Below are 21,182 nucleotides of genomic sequence, written 5' to 3'. Positions count from 1 at the left end.
TACATTACAATACGAGGACGAAAAATTTTTTTTTGACAAGTGTGAGTTTGCAGGCCGAGCCGCAGGCGAGGACTGCAATCACACGAGTCAGAAAAACATTTTTCGTCCGCGTGTTGTATAAAATTTTATATTACGGGGTCGGAAATGGGGGTTTTGCGCACGCGAAGCGTGCGTAAAACGTCAATTTACGCACGCCGTGATATAAAATATATTTCGTCACCTATAGGTGTCGAAGTTTTTCCTATATCGAATAAAAATATATTTTTGAAAAAAAATATATTTTTGAAGTTTAATAAATTTTTGAAGTTTTTTTATTTAAGTTGAACTATTTATAAATAGTTCAATGTCATTATTAGCCAGTTTGTTAGCTCTAAAAATTAAATGTTTTAAAACGTCCTACGTTTTTTTGCAACTTTTCTAGCCTTTCTACGAAAATTAAGTGTAACCGGACATGACAGAAACAGCTATTTTGGAAGCATTACATGATATTATGTAGTTGAAAAGCGCGGCGCGGTGGGCGGGGCGGCAGGGCGAGGCCGCGGCCGCAGTGAAAGGCGCGACCCTTCGTGTTACAAACTGTTTTAAACGACCACTTAGCTCAGTACACTTTGTAACTATTACAAAGTAAAAATATACAAAATTTAAAAATCGGTATCGAGGTAAGGTCGTCCACTAAATGTTATATTCACACCATCTCACGGATATTTACTAACTCCAACACTAGCTCCAACCGACAGCCTTACAGACAATAACATACCCTGACTGCCCTGTGAACTAAATATCTTCATCATGATTAAATATTACTTTCCCATTGCTGGGAAGTGTGTCCTCTCGGAATGAAAAGGATTACTCTATAGCCCACGCGAGCTAAATGCAGATTTTTAGAATATAACTTATAATTACTTAAATAAGTTATATTTCACCAAATCTACACGTAGTATGTTTCTATATAGCATACCAACCATAATTATATAAACAAGACGTTTAAATAATAAACGTGAGAAGCAATACGGCAATAACTTATTATTACTTGTATTTCTCTCCTGTTATAACTAGATAGCATCTCCTCAATAACAAACGCGTTATTATACGAAATATTATAATTGTTGTGTAATTGCGACCCTAACTAACAATTATATGCAAAAATTATATAATAGCGTTATTGCCATTGCATGTAACATACCCTATGGTTAGTTAAGTCTATAGTTAAAAGTAATACCTAATTGAATGGATTTAACCAACAATGCTAAGAAAATGCTAATTCCTGCTCCTCCTTCCATTATCGGACATCTAGAAGAACCGCAAGATACCATAAATATTTGATTGATGTTCCTTTTGTGTGCACTAAGCGTTTTAGCAACTCATTCTTGCTGCAAATCGCCAAAGAATGGAACTTACTCCTACCTTCGTTGTTTCCCGATACACACGACCTGGGATTGCTCAAGTCAAGGGTTAATAGGCTACTTTTTGTATTTCAATGGAAACTGGATGATGTGGATGCCGATTGTCTTACATAGTCCGCAAACATCTTATATCACAGTAGTAGCAACGCTCCTGTGATTAGAAAGAGGTATAACCTCTGTACTATATAGAGTTGGTGTCCACGAACTGCAACTCGGTTGTTACTTTAATTATTTTGAAAAGTTGATATTAATTTCACATAATATCAACATTCATTAAATAGTGGAGAAAATATAAAAAGTCAATAAAAACTTGATATAATTAAAACGTTTACATTGATTTCATTTTATTAAGTGTAATTATATAATTATCGACAATCATTGACGTAATGTCATTCGTTCTCTTTTCACATGAAGGTAATATCTTGCCACATTCAGTTTTTTTGACACATACATTCTATAGCCATTCCATACATTGCATGTTGCACAGCTCAGTTCGCATTTACATACTGCAATTACATACAAATAGGCTTCCGTTGCCTTTCCGCTGTCTCCGGCTGGAAGGAAATATAGCCACTCTCTGTTATCGTTTAATTTCAAGTAATTACGTTAGTCTTCCTGGTTTTATACTATACTTAACATAAAGCTAGTTGTTTTTGTAAATAAATTTTAACTTTAACAGACAAGGTAAATTTAGGAACAAAAATGTAGACAGCAGAATTGTAAGGAGAGGTTTTTCCCAGTAATGCTTAGAAGGGTTGACTAAAGCAACTACCTTTCCCGAACTGGTAGGCATCGCGGCTAAGATAGAAACATTTCCTGTAGGTATCAATCTCCAGTACAGATTTCGATTTAGGTATGATCTCGGAACATTTGCGTTAAAATGATTAACACGGTAAATAAATAATTGAGCACTACCGGCGCCACACCCGGCTGTCATCCAAACATAGCTATCACAGCAGACAAGTTTATGCGAATCAAGTTACCGAGCGGGAATGAACACGAGGTGGGTTATGTAATTATGTAATGTAAATGCTCTTTATTGATTTTTTCACGTACTAATACACTTGCCAACACACAATTTCAAGTGGGTATTTCGTATAATTCAACTGCAACCCATGAAGTATTATTAGCTGGTTGACTGGAATACTAAATACCACCTTGTACTGTTATACATACTTCAGAGTATATAATATATCTAGTCATTATCATTATGAGTACTGGACTCTCTGATAAATTCTGTACGTCCTAGTATTAGACTCGTAAATAAATTACAGAATTATTTAAACCTCTATTTTAGAATTATTAAACTACATTGTAAAACTACATTGCTAATTCTAGCAACTAATCATTCAGCTCACAACCTTATACAAGCGTATCTATAACAGAATCTAGTACATAAATTAATTAATACTTGCAATCTAACGAGTAATAATGCTTTAAAGGGCAAGAAACTCTCGCTCCTCATTTCGACATGTTCTTATAATTTATTATGAACCGAGGTGTGAGGATGTGTTATGTAAAGTGGATGAACACCTCTAAGTGTAATGTGGTAAGAGTTTCGAAAGGTGCATCAATAATGATAAATCTATTGACGGCTGTAACGCACGATCCGGTTCGCACGTTCCGTTTTAGTGCATTCGTCTCAGTTTTAACGCACTAAGCGTTCGTTAACGCACAGAAGCCTACTAAAGCAACCATCCTAGGATCTGTTTGATTGATAGCTTTATTATTGTAACCATGAAACTAATTAATAATTAAACTGTAAATTATTAATTAGTTTCATGGTTCATTTAAATTATATAAAAATAAATAAAAGGTAACGATTCTAATCATTTAGTTCAATCGCAAAAAAAATTGAGTCTTTATGTTATTTTGGATACCTGCATATTTTCCATAAAAACACTCTTAAAACAATACTTCCGTTTACGAACGCAACTAAGCTTTCAATTTCAAATAATCAAATAAGGAGTTGAGCCATGTTTTAGTCGCAAGTTAGAATCCGGTAACGCTATTAATGTGTTATCTTAGCGTGTCTTCATCTGTACGTGTTACGTGCGGAATTATATAAAGCTTTCCGGTAAAGCGCTGCTTTCGAAGCAATGGCCGACGCTGGCCCGATGTGAACTTTAACTAAATTCAATGAGTAACTTTAAAAACTTGTTTAAAATTATAATGTGATTATGATGAAATGAGTACACGGATTGCGTAACTATTTAATTTAAACTAAGCACTTAGTAGACATACATTTATTTAAATTTAGGAGATATATATCTTAAATATAATATCTAAATACAGTTTAGTCAAACTTGTTTGCCTAATCTAATATGTCTCTATAAATTCATTTTCCTTAAGAGATCGCCTTGCGGTATCAATGTTATTTAATAGTATTATTTATAGCAATCTAAAGCTATTAGAAAAGCCGTATAGAGCAATATACATACATTTATTGTACTTACCTTTCCGATTGCAACCATTTTTTACATTTTAACAAAATAAAATTTTCTAATATAACATGAATACGTAATAGTCATAATAAATAAATAAATAAACGCTTTCTACACTCACAGCCCCACACTAGGATTCCCTGTGTTGTGGGTGCCATGGACACACACATAGACAAATACACAAACACCCAGACCCAGAACAGAAATCTAAATTCACCATTCAGATATCTGTCTGGCCGGGGATCGAACCCGGGACCCTTTGCGCGTCAGACCGGTATGGTGGCCGCTCCGCCACGCGGGTCGTCAATGCACATAATATTGGAAAGAATATCGACATAAAATATACGACATAAATCTATTGTACGATTACCTTAGTTTCATAATACTTTATATCTTGAGAATTTGGTGCTATGAAATTATGTAATTTTATATGTTAATGCACAGTAATGTCATTGCTCTACAAAACGCAAATACATCCGTAAATATATATAATATATAAATGTGTATTCATTCAAAACCGTATAGAATGTTCGTTTAATTTTAGGTCCGTTCCTATAATTTTATCGCATTAAGTAGAGCATGATAACAAGGCAATGTTTACATCTTAATTAATGAATTACTTAAAGACCTTCGTTCCGAATGAGGGGTTAGCAGGAGCGCTTGCGCCACGTCCAGCGGCAGGATCTGCGCGCCGCCGCCTTATCGATAGCAATCAATATTACAGCCCTAGCAGACATGCTACTTTTACGTCCTGTATTATTAATCGATCTATCTATTTTCGCTTACCAAAGATCGAAAAATGGTATTGCCTTTTATGAAGAAGTTGAAATGTCGGAGGCAAAAATTGGATAGATTGATTATTAATTATGGATGTTAATGCCATCGATATTGCGATGAAATGTGATGACATTCTAGAGTCCGTCGTAGTATCGAACACGCGTTTGAGCGGCTTTAATGCATTTTCATTTTCGCTTACAGTTACAAACCTTTTTATTTCGGATTTACTTTAATCAAAAACTCTCATTCTATATAAATTTTACAATATGTAGGCATGGAGTTCATGTCACCTTTTTATCTGTCGATTTTTTTTCCAAATGTTCGGCTCGGTAGCAGTACTCTATAGTTCAACAGATTCGTTACGGTTGTCCGACAAAGCTAGCGTTACACAACGATTGTCGGATAATCGCGGGCCTACATCACTCATTACACTCAATAAGCTTTACTTGAGCAACATAAAATCAATTTATTACCAACCATCAACTCTAGGCAAACGAGGTTGAACGTGGCAGCCAGTAACGTTTCTTAATTAGGGTAATGGTTCTGTTAAGTATTGGATTCTTCTAACTTATTACATTTACAACACAGTGTATTTATTTTCCTTCATTTGTAATTATTTTATGCAAATCGTAAGTCAGAACATAAACTGGAACTTTCATTTAGTCTGGTTTTGTATATAATATGCCAGTTAAGCGTTGAGTTTAAGTAAAAAATAAGCATTTAGCAAAATAAAAAGCTTCCAAAATAAGTCCTTTTGTGTACTGGCAAATCATTGGATCATTACTACTCCAATGTCTTACAATTGTGTGGACTACAAAGTTCGGTTCGTATTTATCGTGGACATAAAATTATAAGTGACCAAATAAGGAAGTTAGGAAGAAAGGAACTAATTTTAATAAATACAATTAAGATCATGAAAAGTAAGGAAATGAGTACAACAGCACATTACGTATTGCATTTGGAACGGCTGATGTCAAAACGTCCTCAAAGATTATGCTGAGTGGACTCCAGGAAGCATTACACGTTACGCGACGGTTGCGACACGACACGAGACGAGTCGAGCAATTTAATAAAATAATTTACCAAAACAATAGTTGTGGCCGCGGGCACAATGCGGCAGACGAGGTACCTACAATTAGAGCGCCCGAGCCTTCCGTCACAATTTCCGTTGTTGACAGGAATTATAATTTGCCTCATTTTATTATTATGTGGAGCATCGCCATGACTAAGTGGCCACTTGAACAGTTCTTAAGTAATTACTGGACACCTCGTTAGATTTTAGATTGAGGAAACCATTTTGATCTTTGTCTTATTTTGAAATGATTAAATCAAGGTAAATTAGTATAATTAATTAAAACATTCTTAATAGCGTGGTATTTAAATGCGTAATACCTTAGCAGTATCATTAATAGCAGTTTTTAGTTACATTTTGTATGACATCATGACTACTAAAAATTTGTAATAATTAATTTGTAATAATACGTAATATTCCGGTAAAGTTTTTGTTAATTTTGATTACAACACTGGACAAAACTGGCACGTACCGTTCTCTTTTTAAAATAAAATTTTGTTCACAGTAATGTTCATACCAATCAGTTATTATAGGGCTAAAGTAACGTCATGCCTAATTTTTTTATTATGTGGATGTATTTACACTGTGCAGGGTTGTTTTTGTTGTTGTGGAGGGTAATGTTTTCGAGCGTGTGTACATGTGTTATTCTTTCAGTCTAGATACCTTGACAGATTATAACATATAAGGTGTTGTAGGATTTGTCTAAATTGTGGGAATAGCATATGCTATATTTTTTAAGCAGTCTCGTTTTTAGGCTTTTAAATTATTTATTTAATTCGTTTATGTACTCATATACACACGTAATAAGCTTTATAAAAGACTCAGGTATACATGACTTATAGTTTTTCACTTGTAATTTTGTGAACAAACAATAATACTTTACCTTGCGTTTGGCACTCACGCCCTCTACCCACGCTCTTTGCACCTCTTAATTTGAGTAGGCTTTGTGTAAATAACGTGATGATAACCTTTATTATCGTTCAAAGTTGAAGGAAACGACAGCGTAATCAAATACGTGGTATAAAAATATATTATTTCTTTATACCTCCACAATGTTGTGATTTTTATAATATTGTCTGTACCGTACCTACATAATTTGTAATTTGTATTTCTCATTTTAAATAAATTGTACGTATTCGAATGAGAAAAAAATGTCTTAAACCGTAAAAATTAAATGCGGTAGGTACTTAAAATGTACTATTTTACTGTAGATACTCATCTTTATCGATTAATTTAATTACATTTTCATTTAATTTTATTTTATAGTTTTTTCATTTGAAATGTAAGTAATAAACTTATTACATAAATATTTATTGGACGATATCTAGACGCACGGCAGTGCTTCCACCAAATACCGAGAGTTAAATTTACTACTAATAAAATAGTATATTTAAGAATACATTAACCAATTGAAATAAACATAAACAGATATTAAGTTATGAATGATCAATTTTCCTACCCACCGCTTAAAGGTCCATAAATCTTTTATATGTGCAAACGAAAGTAACTATGTATACAAAAGTAACGGTATGCCTGTTTAACAACACATAACAATGACCTTTAACTTGTATCGTTACTCCAACATTGTCGAGTGTCACCCGCAGTTGCATAAGGAAGGCCTCACGGTGATGGGTTTCGCCAAAACAGAACCACTTCCATTCAACATCGTACGAGTAACTTGATTTTTTTTTAATTATGCGAACACCATAATAAAAAAAGGATATTCTGCCTACATTAGCAGCGACCAACTCGTCTTCAGGAGTGGCAACGTATCTGTGATCGTCTTCAAGTTCCCTTGCTCTACATAGATTTAGTTACTTTTAGACGTCCATGGTGGTCACTAACCACCAGTACCCTTAGTATAATTTTTTATGTTTTGACAAAAATGACTGTTTTGTTTACGTATTTGCCTATACATTTCCAAGCGACCCTAGCGGATTGTATCAGAACTGATTGGAAATGTATGGGAAATACGTAAACAAAAACAGTCATTTTTGTCAAAATGTAATAACTCATACTAAGGATACAGATGGGCTACATGCTACTTTTCTATTTCAATTTTAAAAAAATCAATGTACTTCTCTTATAACATTAAGAATAAGTCGACTTCAGACAATCTTAAAAAGCAATATTAAAATAAAACATTGTCACTCTATTGTACAGGACAGTCATCAGCTCGCTGTTTATAAATAACACCAAATTCTGAAAATAGTGAAAAATACCTTTGTCATTGCCAAATTAATTGATTTGATACCGACCCGACCGGCGGCAATGACATTTGTGAATTCAAGCGACAAATCGCTCAGGTAACCGTTTTTTGTAACCGGATTTTACTTTCAAAGACTTTGTTAAATAAAGTAATATCTGTGTGGAAAAGGTGGCTAGTTAGTTATAATGTTTCTTGGAACAAAAGAATCTAGTAAGGGCTATGGTTTTGATACATGGATACATGGAATTTCTGAAAGAAATAAGAATAAAACATAAAATGAGAACAGCAAAGCCAAAATCAAATAGAGATTTTAACATTTTGTCCCCAGATTTTTGTGAAAAAATGGCCGTGAAAAATAATTTACCTACTGGCCAATTTTTTGTAGAACCTACTTACCTACTTACTAGTTATGCTCAAACGCGTTAATAATAAATAAATAATAATTTAATTTTCTTTGTGATAAACATACTTTCGTGACAATATCAGTTACACAAACAAAACACAAATTGCTCGTTAACAACGCTTATAAAAAATAATGATGTCTGTAAGTGAGCACGCACTAAGCCCGTTAACATACGAGTAGTGTTGCCCCAGACAACAGACGCCAGAACTATCCTTCGCCAAGTGGAGCGATGGAGCAACCGTCGCTGTATCGCGTAAAGATCACTAAACCACCGGCATTATCGTTGCAAAGTTACAAATTCACAGGAAAACATTCTCTAAACTCTCCATATGTAGGACTGGAATAGGATGAATGGATAAAACAATAAATCATTTAAGCATCATTACCTGATGGATGCTGTATAGTGGCATAATAATGCGCGGCATGTTACAGCTAGGGATGTTAATGTAAGATCGATTAATGTAAAAATCGATGTACGAACCGAAAATATCGATTTTTAATTAATACTAAGCACCGAATTCATCTAGCGAATGGATCGCAAATACCTAAAATCAAGTAAAGTAACTACTCGTATATATATAACAACTTAAAATTTTTGTTTATCGCATGTTTATTTCTGTGGACCAAACTTCTGCACGGCACGGAATATGGGTGACTTGTTTCACCGATGCATTCTCAGAACAGCTACAAAATAAATCGAAGATCGATTCTAAATAGGATAAAGGCCATCCCTAGTGTATCGAGCGCTAGTGATGCGATGTATTTCATTGCGTACATTAGAACGGTGGTTACAAAATGTTCGGGCACGTAGTGTAGATGGCTGTGGTTTATGATCTGATGAGGATATAAACGATAAAGTTATATACAAAATGTAATGTTACGTCACTATTTTATGACTAGTAAAGAGCGTTAATGACGACTATAAACCCAAATAACTTAATACTTTTTTACCACAAACGTAATAGTCCAATCAATAAAGTTGCGAAATGTTACAAAATCTTAGTAATTTAAACTCAATAAAAATTAATGAAACAACAAAAATTAACGTTATTTTTGACGGAGGAAGTCTCTACTATGAAAGGCTTGCTATATTTGTATCATATTGTTATTTTTACTGTAATTAGTAACGTAATGTTTTGCCTGCCAAAGATAATATATTTAGATTCTTTTCGCCACCAAAAATGGACACTGACATTGTCAAAATTAGGATTTTGGTAGGTAAAAATTGGAAATTGACCAAATCTCAGAAATACGTTATGATTTTTACATTAAAAACGGAAAACATTTTGGGACATTTGACCATTATAATAATAATATCATCTGTTTAAGTCTATAATGAATGATAAATTCTGCACAGTTGCAATGTAAAATGTTTCGTTTATCTTAGAATAGGAACAAAATAAGCATAAAGACCGCTATAATGAATCATTCAAGTACCCACAAATAAAATGAACTAAAATAACGACGTGGTGATAAAAAGAGGCACCACAATAGGATTATGAGGATACTTGTCTGAGCTAAAAGTTTCCGCTAGAGAACCTTGAGCGGTCAAAGGTACAAGTGCATTTGGTGTGGAGTGTCTCGCAACAGGTTGCTCAGAACACGCACACGTACATTTAATAGCCACGACGACAAATCGTTACGTCGTCGTAGCTGTAAAATATCATTTTGCAATTTTTGAGCAACCTTGTGTATCAGGAAAGTTATATTTTAATTCACGTAAAGAATTTAGAGTTCTCATTTAATCACGATGTAGAATGTAGGTGTCTTTGACATATATATTGTGTAAAACACTTTTTTGTGTATTACAAACCCTATTTAATTACGGTAGGTGCTTATTTCAAAGTTTCTGTAACATTAATAATGGCATGATTAAAGAACTCTGAAAAAAGAAATAAAAAGTTCGACGTTTTTGTGCGAGTTATCTAATTATAGAATGTAAATAAAAGACACGGTTCGCCTTTCAAACCGGAAGGGAGCAAATTGTAAGTTGCAACGAACACTGGAGAGCTCCGCGAGGTGGCACCATGTAAATAATTGCACTGTGTGGAAATATAATTATGCAATTACATGTCTATAATAAGAGTCAGTCTATCTTAAAATATCATAAATAACCATTTGGCGATATGTTCAAACAGTTGAATATTAAAGTTGGTTCTACCAATACAGTTCGACCGGTAAGGTAACACTGCCGCACATAGCACATGGAAGGATGTGCATACAAGTTGACTTACATGTAAAGCTTAGTTCCCAGGAGTACGAATCCAAACCACTATTTTATATGGCGTAGGTTAGGAATGTCCATAGGTGGCAGTGACTATTTTCCATCAGGTGGACTGCAAGCTTATTAGCTACTCCAATGTCATAAAATATCTTCTATACAATGTTCGTGAAGGCCGGTCAGTCAGTTTTCTAGTTTACGTTACACGCCGGTGGGCTCAGGCTGTTGACAGTGTTTGGCTATTAACCTTGATATTAATGCCTTCGTTATGGTTTGGCATAGAGATCTTGCGAAACTACCATCTTGACGTCTTCCCCTCTTGCTTCATCTTGCGACAAAGAGAGAGCAGTTTTGGAAATATCGCCACTAATATGTGTGACACTTTTTACCCGACTGCGAAAGGCATCGTTTTTCGTAAGGTTTTTCGATTTCAAATAATGATATATTTTTCATACCTTGAAGTGCAAACTGCAGGTTTCCAACATATTTGTCTAAATTGCAGGCGTGACGTAGTGTGTATTTTTAAGCTAACTAGTTTTTTTTATTATTTTCATAATAATTCACAAGTACCTCTTTATACTTACGAGTGTAATTGTCTATGGATATGTTTTGGACTACTGTCTCTATACGTGTTCATAAATTAATTATAAAATCTCTCATTTCCTGGCCATTAATCATCGGAATTCATTTGGCATGAGACTTCCATGAGTATAATTAGAAAACACTTTATCTCGTGTGTATGGCTAATAAAATAATAACCGTAGATAATTATGGAAGTCGACAGCCATGGAAATAGTTAGCTAAGTGGACTGCGTTCTTGGTGATAATGACACAATGGTTCCCCATTGTTCTGCCGTATTATAATATAACTCAATTAAAAGTAGATAATGATTTATGCACTTCAACTGATACAAGTGGATCGAAGTAAAAACAATTCGCATTTTTAATTATGTTATGTTTCATAATACGATTAAAGTAGTACTGTCAAACACCTTTTGTTTTGCAGTAAATAGATTTTGTAATAAATAATGATAATACAATGAGAGTATCTGTAATACTGTAAAGACTTTTATCTAGGATAACGCTAACTGACCGTCTTTGTCCTTTCAAATTATTTTATAAAATAATAAAAAATACATCTTAGGTGTGTAGATTTTCTAACGATATTTACGTTCATCGTTATGGCGAATGATAATTAATTTCTGATATATATAACGTTGAAAAATCAGAGGTTCGCATGGGATTTGAACCTCGAATCCCCAGATTGACAGGCCTAATTTCAACCACAAGGCTATCGCTGCTTATGTTGTACTTGAAGCTAACTATGTTTACTACATTCTGTGTAGATCTAAGTGAAATCACATCACGTGTTAGATTCTTTACATCATTCCCAGCATTATTCAACAGCGATTTACATGTAAACGATGTTGAACAGAAAGAATCGCATAATGTACGTTGTCGAAATTAACTCGTTACAAAACGTATGGCAGTCGGAACCAGCTGTGGAGGTCATGGGTGGTCGACCTCACAAATCACTTCATTGCTGCAAGTCACTTTCGTTATTTAAGTCCTTAAATCAATTTATAAATACAATCTTAAATCCGGAACGACATCTCAAAAATTACTTAAACTTGTCCTTGCACAAAAAAGGAAAAAATCTGAAAGTAATATACTCGTACTTAATACGTTTGCAATTGAAAAAAATATTAATTTCCTCTGTTTCGGCGAACTCGCCAAATCCAAATTTGGCGTAAAATGTAATCTGGCTATAAATTATTTATTTTCCTAGAAAGAGTTTATTGACAGGTTTTGAAATTTAATCGATGTTAGAAATAATATTTATTTTTATTTAAAAGTAAGTGTTCAGTAAGTATACTATTTTCACATTTATGATTATGTTGCCCTGTAAAAAAAATAATATTTCCTCTGAGCAAAATCATCGCATTTATAGACCGCAGTCGACCCGAAGATTATATAACTTTGATGACCACAACTTAACTTTTACATACATTTTTGCTTTCGTTTGTGATTAAACACTGAGTAAACATTTTTTTTAATTTCGATAAATGTAGTATCATGTAAGTTATTTCGGTGACGTGGGCAACCCTGCCGGCGCTCTGGTTACGTTACAGTGGAAACACCCAGAACTCTCACTTCGCGCAATTTTAAATCTATAATTACTTTGCATTGCAGCATTATTTATTAACTTACACGCGGATGACGGATTTTTGATATACATTTCTGTGCATACAACTTGTTTTTAAACATTCTTTGTTAGTAATTAATTTGTATTTTACTTTATTTTTATCTTGATGGCCATATCTTTGCATAATCAACGTTTACAAAATTGTATATTAAATGTTAGGTATTATCTTTATATAAATCTGTAAACATTATTTATATGTTTTGAGCTTAAGCATCGAAATAGAGTGCTACGTTAGCTATCGGTTTATGTTTATTTAACATATGTGTGTAACCATTTCACGGGTTACCGAAGATTCGCGAGTTTGGTTCTTCCGGTGTTTCCGCGTCAGTTGTTCAACACGCGCACAACGCTGTACCGCGGTACACGCTGCTCTACTTCACGATAACCACATTCATGCACAAATGTTAAGTGTGTTCTCAAATAAGCTAACCAGTAAATAATTAGGTTAAATTTGTTTAAGATCCATGTTCATTTATTAGATCCATGTGTAGATCTATTATTTCGTTTAATATGGCCAAAATCTAGGATACACAGATTATCTGAGATTTATTTATGTTTAACTTCTCCTTCTTCTTCTTCTTCCTTGCCTTTTCCTTTTACTTGGGGTCGGCACTCCTCGTTCGAATGCGCCAGGATGCTGTATCTTGGGTTGTCTGTGTATTCAGCTGAGCTCGTTCCATATGTTTGGTAACAGTTGTCCACCACGTGGCCGGCGGTCTTCCTCTGCCCTTTGTTTTGTCTGGGATTTCCAAAGCTTAACGTTAAAAGATGTTAAAAGACGTTAAAAGATTTTAACAGCGCACTTTTCGTTTCGCCTTTAACTTATTTGTGAAAAATGTGAATACTATAAATAGATCATCGCGTAAATTGTTTTGAAGATTGTTAACACCATTATCAATAAATTGCCGAATAGAATTATTTTTTTAGATTTCGCTCGTTTATTATTATTTAGTTCCAAAAGAGAGCTTATTTCACTATTTTTCCAAAAAAGGCCAACTGGCAGCATTTAAAATAGTACTTATTTCAAAACCTGCCAGTGATAAAAATTAATCAAAAGTGCATTTATGTGTATTGGAGCGTAAGACCTATTAGTCATTGAAGTTAAGTTGAAACGGAAACAATTCGGCCGCCAACCCCGCGAGGAGCGGCTTACTAAAATGGAATCAGAGCGGCGTGCGTTGCGCAACCACCCAAACCACCGACTTACAGTTTTATTGATATTATTATAATTTATAGCCGGAAGTACTTATTCGAGTCTATTACTTCACACAGTCGATTAGGCAGCCCCAAAACATATACACGGAGTAATGTAACGAGTATTGTTTCCTTACGTAAGTTACGTATAACGCTTACAATACAGAACACTTGTGCCGCCTTAGAACGGTGCAATTACATTATGTAATAAATACATGATGTGCTTTGAGCAAATTTGTTTACGTTTCAATTGTTGCGCCATTAAGGCATTCTCATCTTTTCTGTAGTATTTATCTATTCTTACCTACTTGTATGGGATTCTGTTGTAAAATCAAGACAAATAGAACAATTTATGCGCATTAGGCAATTGATGAACATGTACTTAAGTGATACTTACCGGTATATAAGGAATATTTGTCATTAAAGTTTACTTTGATCGCCAACACAGTCAGCATCCTTCATGTAAGGTATAACAGATTACTCTCAATCCGTATAAGATAAATACAAGAAATAAACCTTGGCTTTTGCAAAAGTAGTCCAACATTACGCACGATAAACGAGCCCTTAACTTTATAACATTTACAAAATTGTACAATAAAATTACAAGAAATGTGAAGGTTAGACATTCTGGCTTTTTCACTTTTTAACTTGAATGCGTAATTCTGAGAAATGCAAAGCATTCTTAAGTCAGAACTTTAAATGTACAAAGTTGGAATGACCCGTGTCAATGGTTACGATAATGGCTTTTTACGCAGAATACTTCTGGCTTTGATTCCCAACAAGAGAATCAAGTTAAACGTTCTTTTAAATACCAAATTTTAGTAGTGAAACGAAGATGGTAAAGACGTAACACTTTCAAGTTACGAATACAATATAACAGCTAACAAGCAAGCTAACATTTTCGTTACGGTTGCAGATGTAATATTAAACGTTACACACACTGCTAATCCACCAACTCGCTAAAATTACCTTCCGCAGGACTACGAATGGAAAGTGATCAAATTATTGATATTTCTATCCTATCGATAAACCTTAAGATATCGATTACTTATAAGAACCGTTTTATTATACCGTATATAATTTTGACCATAATACCGTATTTCTTACGACATTTTATAGCGACCTATTCGTATTCTATATGAAATTTTCGATATCGCAATTTCGTTTTTATTCGTTATAAGTATAATATCGTATTAGCAATGATTGAATATCAATAAAATATATACATTTTGGGTCGATGTTATAGATCTCGTTATATAGTCGCACGTGTGACATAAGCTGTGGAGTTGAATAACCATTGAAATGCCAGCGGCCGCCCCGGGGTCGGAGGTCCGCTTCACGTCTCTCCCGTTACTTACTCGTTTCGTCATTCATAAATAAGAAATTGCAATTTGACCTGTCGCCCTTTTCCTAGTTTGTAGAAGTGACTTCTAAAGCAAAAATTAAGCTGAAGTATTAGTTTGTGGGTTTTAAAATAACAACCATATAAGAAGCTCGTATCTGACCTCACGTTTTATAAGAATACAGAAACATGGCATTCATTAGCACTAATAAATAAATATACTTTGTCCGACCACAATTGACACTTTACAGTTGTTGCACAATACACTACACAATATATCTAATTCTAGTATCTTGCATCTATCCTAATGGTCTCTGTCCTTGCAGGTGTAACGTGACGTTAGCAAGAAGAAACAAGACGAGATAATAGTAGGAAACAATCAAGAAGCATGAGGAGTGCAGTATACTTCGTGGCGCTGTTCGCGCTGGCGGCCGCCGCGCCCGCGCCCGAGCCGGCAGCGCAGCCCGAGCCGGCAGCGCAGCCCGAGCCCGCAGCGCAGCCCGAGCCCGCAGCACTGCCCGACCCCGCCGATGACAGCAGACCAGAGATTATCGAGATCATCGCACCCGCAGCCAGCGCACAGGTAACCTTACACTCTAAAAATAATAATCATACGTAATTTAATTAAATTGAGTACGTACTAAACCTAGATATTTCAAGTAAGAAGTTCACATAGATTTAAAACTTGATATTTGATGCGATTGAAGTTTTTACGCTGCGGCTAGTCTATAGCAAAACACCTTTCACAGCAATCGGTTAATGTTTTGGATTCGAACTTAAGGATTTATGTGATCTCACACATGTCGTAATAATGTACTCACAATATATTGAAGTATTTCAATTTCTTTTTTTTATATAATATAGGAGTAGCAGATGAGCATGAAGTCCACCTGATGATAAGTGGCTACTGCCACCCATGGACATCCGTAATCAACCCCAGATAAGAGTAGATATTCCTACCTCAGATCGGCCACAGATGCATCGCTACACCTGAGGACTAAGCTGGAACGCTTCGGAAAAGTCTGTCTCCTTTACCACACCCTTTAAAACGGAACACAGCAGCGCCTAACACTGCTCTTATTAGGTAGAAATAGGTGTGGTGTTGGAGCCGCCGGAGTCGCATCACAAAGGGTTTTACCACCTTACTATTATAACGTTTAAAAATATATATAAGAAATCGGAGGCGTATTTTACTTTGTGAGCCTCAAATAGTAGTAGGAGTCGGTAGGCATTAAGATACAAATTTAGGGAGCAATAATCACGCGTTGGTAATCCATCATGTAAGGAAAACTGCAAATAAGTAAATATATAGAGAAATAAAACAAAAAAAACTTCCGCTTCACTTTAGACGTAGCCTACTAGTCGTGAATATGTATTAGATGGAGCCGCCTGCCTAGTAGATACCTACTACTTTACCAATTTAGAAAATATGCAGTTTCGCAACGACATTTTAGGTGAAATATTCCACCTGAATGACTTATAATTTAAAACTAGGATCCACACGTTTTATATTGCAATGCTTGTAAAAAACTAACGACAAAAAAAGTAAAACGCAATTCATGCACATAGTTCTCACACAATTGTCGGGTGAACACTTCTCCGGTGTGGCAATACTTAAAGCGAAAATCAATGTGCCACAGAAGTGAGCATTTGCTTTTGATTAGTGTTACCTCACCTTTTATTCAATTTTAACAATTCATAATAAACTGTGACTTCACCTACTTCCTTTCAAATGGTTTTGAGTTGACATTTAGCGGGTTCGAATCGTTACGAAAATTTATTTTTTACATAAACAAATTGAGGATAAACTTTGAGAATATACCTAACATGAGTTTGTGTTAATCTTAGCTATACATTTATAGCTAAGCATATACATACAAATTCCAAAGAGCTGGTTTGCCAACTTGCTACAAGAATACGGCTGCCCTCGTTGCTCAGGCAGGCGTGCCGGCAAATAAACCAATGCTGGCCATTAGTACATACTCATGCAAATTAACACTCACTTACATTGTCTGGGTTTTACATTAAACATATTAGACAATAGTGAGTACATCGTGGCCTTTTAGACGGGTCAAGCCAAACCGAGAAACGATCTGACAGTCGATTGTGAAAACCTTATATTGCAGAGTATGATGACAACATAGACTAATCTATGGATGACAAATAAAAGATGTGCTTGGGGAAGCGGATGGAGTGTCTTACCACACTTTAGTAGTCATAAAAAGACGAAATCCTATCAAGTAGCGATGACGACTGACTTAACGCGAATAATTTTGGCAACCAAATTGCAAGGTCTCGGAATTTCACCACGAAGGCAAATAGCGAGCAGCGTCGTCACAGGCGGTTGCGCTGAGCGGCAAATCATTGTATCGCGTGTCCCTAACTGTGCCTCCTCATATAATAATTACACGCTTATTGTCTTCTTTCATAATATGAATGATAATTTCAACAAACGACACTTATTAGGGCTGTTTTCAAAATTGGGTTCCTTCCATTATTACCAAGTTCAAACATGTAAAAAAAATTAGGTACGTTCCTTTTCATGTGCCCTGCTACCAAACAGCCGACTATATTATAATGAGTGCCTACAATGGAACGTTTTATATTGCAGGAGACACTAGCCACCTTGAACCTGGGCGCGCCCGGCTCCGAGCTCAGCGAGCGCAACAAGCGCACCATTGGCATCCTGCGACAGCTGTTCCCCCAACTCACCCAGGTAAGCCTCCGACTTTAGCCGGCCAACAAGGATCTTACACCAATAAATAAATAATACTAGAAATCTCATTGACCTGCCTACAACTTCCAGAATTCCCGCTCCAGATCAGTTCCAATTTAGTTTTATCAAGCAATAATACTGACGGTAGTAGAGCCTTTGTACACGATAGTATTGAAGTCACCGAATTGTGTCGAATTTTCCTTATAATCTTGATTGACTTCATTGAGTTTCGAAATATTATCCTTACGTAATATAACACCATTGATAAAATCGTGTACCACAGCTCTTCTATATTATGAATTCTGTCTATATATATCTATATATGTAATTAAATATTTAAAGGCATTTATTGTAATTTATTTTTAGATATCATTATGTTTTTTTACCTTATAAAGTGTAACTACTTATAACGTGTTATACCAATGCTTTTACCGCCAACACTCCAAAATATATACCTACTCTTTGAATATCAATAATTTGTAAAGCTTTTACCAAATTAGTAATAGATACTGCACTTAATAGTCTATTACTACTTATTTTACAACTTATAAACGTAACGTATATTGAACACACTACTTATTTAACCCCTAAATACAGACTGTCGCGATCAAATGAATGATAAATTACTTATATGTAGTATGTCCTGATGGCTTTTATATAGATATTATTACTTATTATTATCTTAACAATTAATGCAATATCCTTTTGATGTGCTTGTCTTTTGCAGTAGAATTGAATATAGCTTGGGCTAGTAATCATAACATTGAACTGAGCAGATCATATCAGATCCCAATATACCACGCTAAAGCACCTAGCTGATTGATTGTAGATAATTCTTTTGCAGGGTGTGTAAACATCATAATATTATTAGAGTGGCCATTACGGTACCCTCCGGGTGGTGTATGTTCTAGACGGTCGAACAGATAGTACAAGAGATCACCAGCCAGGTTCTGAAGACTTTTGGTCCGCTGTTCCTCCGAGCCTTCTTAGGGAACCGGAATCAAGGAAAAAACGTCGGTGGTGGTACGGTGGAGTTGGACGACGACGACGACGACGAAGACGAAGATGAGGACGAGAGTGAGCCCACCACCAGCTCCACGGCGGAGCCGAGCGCCGCCACCGCCGCGCCCGCGCGCCGCCGGAGGGCGTTGTTCTTCCTGCCGGTATGAGCGTCGCCTTATCGCGCACTATCAGCCTGCCAGAGAGCGGCAGAGCGGACGCGCGCAGACCGCGCGTCTTCATCGTCATCGTCACGTCATCGTCGCCCTGAATCACTTCATCGCATCGCCACCGACCATTTCATTTTCACGAAACTCGTGCCGTTACCTCGACACTGATCACCTTTACATCTTTCAGAACGCGATCGCCGAAGAGAACCAACTTCTCTCTGGAGCGGAGTCCCAACAGGCTGAGGTCCGAGTGGCTTTCGGAGACGGTCAAGCGGCGCCCAGCGACGACCAGCAGGCCGCCGCTCAGACCAACTCCGCCTCCATCGACGAGATCACCCTCGACGACGCTGACGACAGCGAGGAGAACAGAAACAAGAGGTAAACAATTACGTGCCATTTGTTACAGGTTGAAGTCGACTAAACGAATGAAAATGATTTAATTATTTTGGAAATACATTTACTTATTTTTCTTTGCGAAATAAATAAACACAACTCAACGTTACAAAATCACTTGACAACTGCAATAGTTGTTCAATATTCAAACCACAACACAAAGATACATTTTATAACATAACGCTGATTTAAATTATTTGGCATTATTATTTTAACTGAAAAATTAAAATGTAATTCCGAACAGATACCTACTTGTTTCCAATCTCATGCGGACATAATCGACAATATCGCATTTGCGACACTGCAAAATGCGAACAATACATTGAAAGCGAGAGCGGCGTTTCTTTTTGCGTTGCTTTTCAGTTCGCACGATGTGATTTCGTAAAAACATGAACAATATTGAATCAAATATGTGGCGCTAATTCCACAATTTGCATTGCAGTCTGATGTAGTAAATCCAAATAACTTCCAGATTCCTGAGCTTCGGAGGTTCAGGAGGATCCTCCGGCGGTGGATCCGGTAACTTCTTATTCGACATCGTCAGGGTGCGTATTTTAGGCTAACACCTAAAAAAAATCATCTTTCACTCTTTCTTCTAACAATCTTCTATCAACATTTTCACGTGTATCATTTCTTTGCTTAAAATGAACTGTCCTATATCATTTTTTCATTCTCGAACATAATTACATACTTCAATTCCTACACCTCTTAAAAACACTATCAATCTTTACCATTATAAATCATTATCGAAACGGTTAGGTAGTAAATTATCTATAACGAGGTTGATCAAGAATCAGCAAGTTTGTGATACTTCAAGCAAGCTATATCCGGTTGAGATTAGAAGTGGGAAAGGAGACACATGGAAAAAATGGATGGACAAGGAGTTGTGCAAAGTGTGGTGCGAGTGAGGTAGTGATGTTGCAGCGTCCGGCGGAGGCGATGGCTCGCGCGGCGGGCTCCGCGTTCCGGCTGTTCGCGGGCACGGACTCGCTCAACGTGGGGCTCACCGCCTCGCACACCGCCACCCTGGACCCCAACGACCCACAAGTATAATGCACATACGTAGCGCTACAGTACTTTAGGCTCGTAGATTTGTCGCAGGAGCTGATGCAGCCGTCGCGTCGCTGGTTCATGCTGTCTAGTTGTTGAGCGTTCGTGTTGTCGTAGTGTACACGTCTAGATTCTTTAACATTATACAAGTACATAACATTAAACTTCTATTTCGCCTACTTCTGCTTTTCTTCTAATCTTCTATGCATGTCACGTAGATGCCTCTAATATGTTCTTCGCACATTAGTAGATCATGTTAACATTTTAACCCATGAAAATTCACACTATTTATAATTTCTAGCAATTGTTTTAAATTTCACGGTAAGTACGAGTATTACCACATAGGAGAATCTTTATAATCGTTGAATTATAATTTAATTTTTTGTATCTGCTGTATCTATCAATTACAATAATACAGTGAATGAATGTAATCACAAGGTTTGTTTTAGACTGGTGTAAGTTTTACTATAAAATAAATTTAATTTATATTAGTACATTCGAAACTTTGTAGATACATATTTTTAACCAGAGGTTTTCTTTACATATTTTATGAGTACTTAGTTTAGTAAAATTGCTAATTATG

At 35.8% G+C, this 21,182-nt stretch overlaps 1 protein-coding gene across 4 annotated transcripts in view; it reads left to right on the top strand.

The window, feature by feature from the left end:
• Positions 1-21,182, top strand: part of LOC140745590 (uncharacterized) — a 40,958-nt gene that overhangs the window by 18,568 nt on the left and 1,208 nt on the right. For 3 of the 4 annotated variants that reach the window (XM_073077529.1, XM_073077531.1, XM_073077530.1), the window contains exons 2-6: positions 15,598-15,854; positions 17,883-17,987; positions 18,899-19,150; positions 19,344-19,534; positions 20,022-20,094. In XM_073077529.1, coding sequence (XP_072933630.1) covers positions 15,660-15,854; positions 17,883-17,987; positions 18,899-19,150; positions 19,344-19,534; positions 20,022-20,094 — 816 coding nt within the window. In that variant the 5' untranslated portion in view covers positions 15,598-15,659. The remainder of the gene's footprint in view (positions 1-15,597; positions 15,855-17,882; positions 17,988-18,898; positions 19,151-19,343; positions 19,535-20,021; positions 20,095-21,182) is intronic. The other variant, XM_073077532.1, reaches the window with a different exon arrangement.

The sequence above is a fragment of the Epargyreus clarus genome, unplaced genomic scaffold, assembly GCF_041222505.1.
Source record: "Epargyreus clarus isolate Ecla_fem2 unplaced genomic scaffold, WU_Ecla_fem_2.2 ptg000010l, whole genome shotgun sequence".
NCBI lineage: Eukaryota > Metazoa > Arthropoda > Insecta > Lepidoptera > Hesperiidae > Epargyreus > Epargyreus clarus.
The sequence above is the reverse complement of the archived record's forward strand: the minus strand, read 5'-3'. Positions and strand labels throughout refer to the sequence as shown.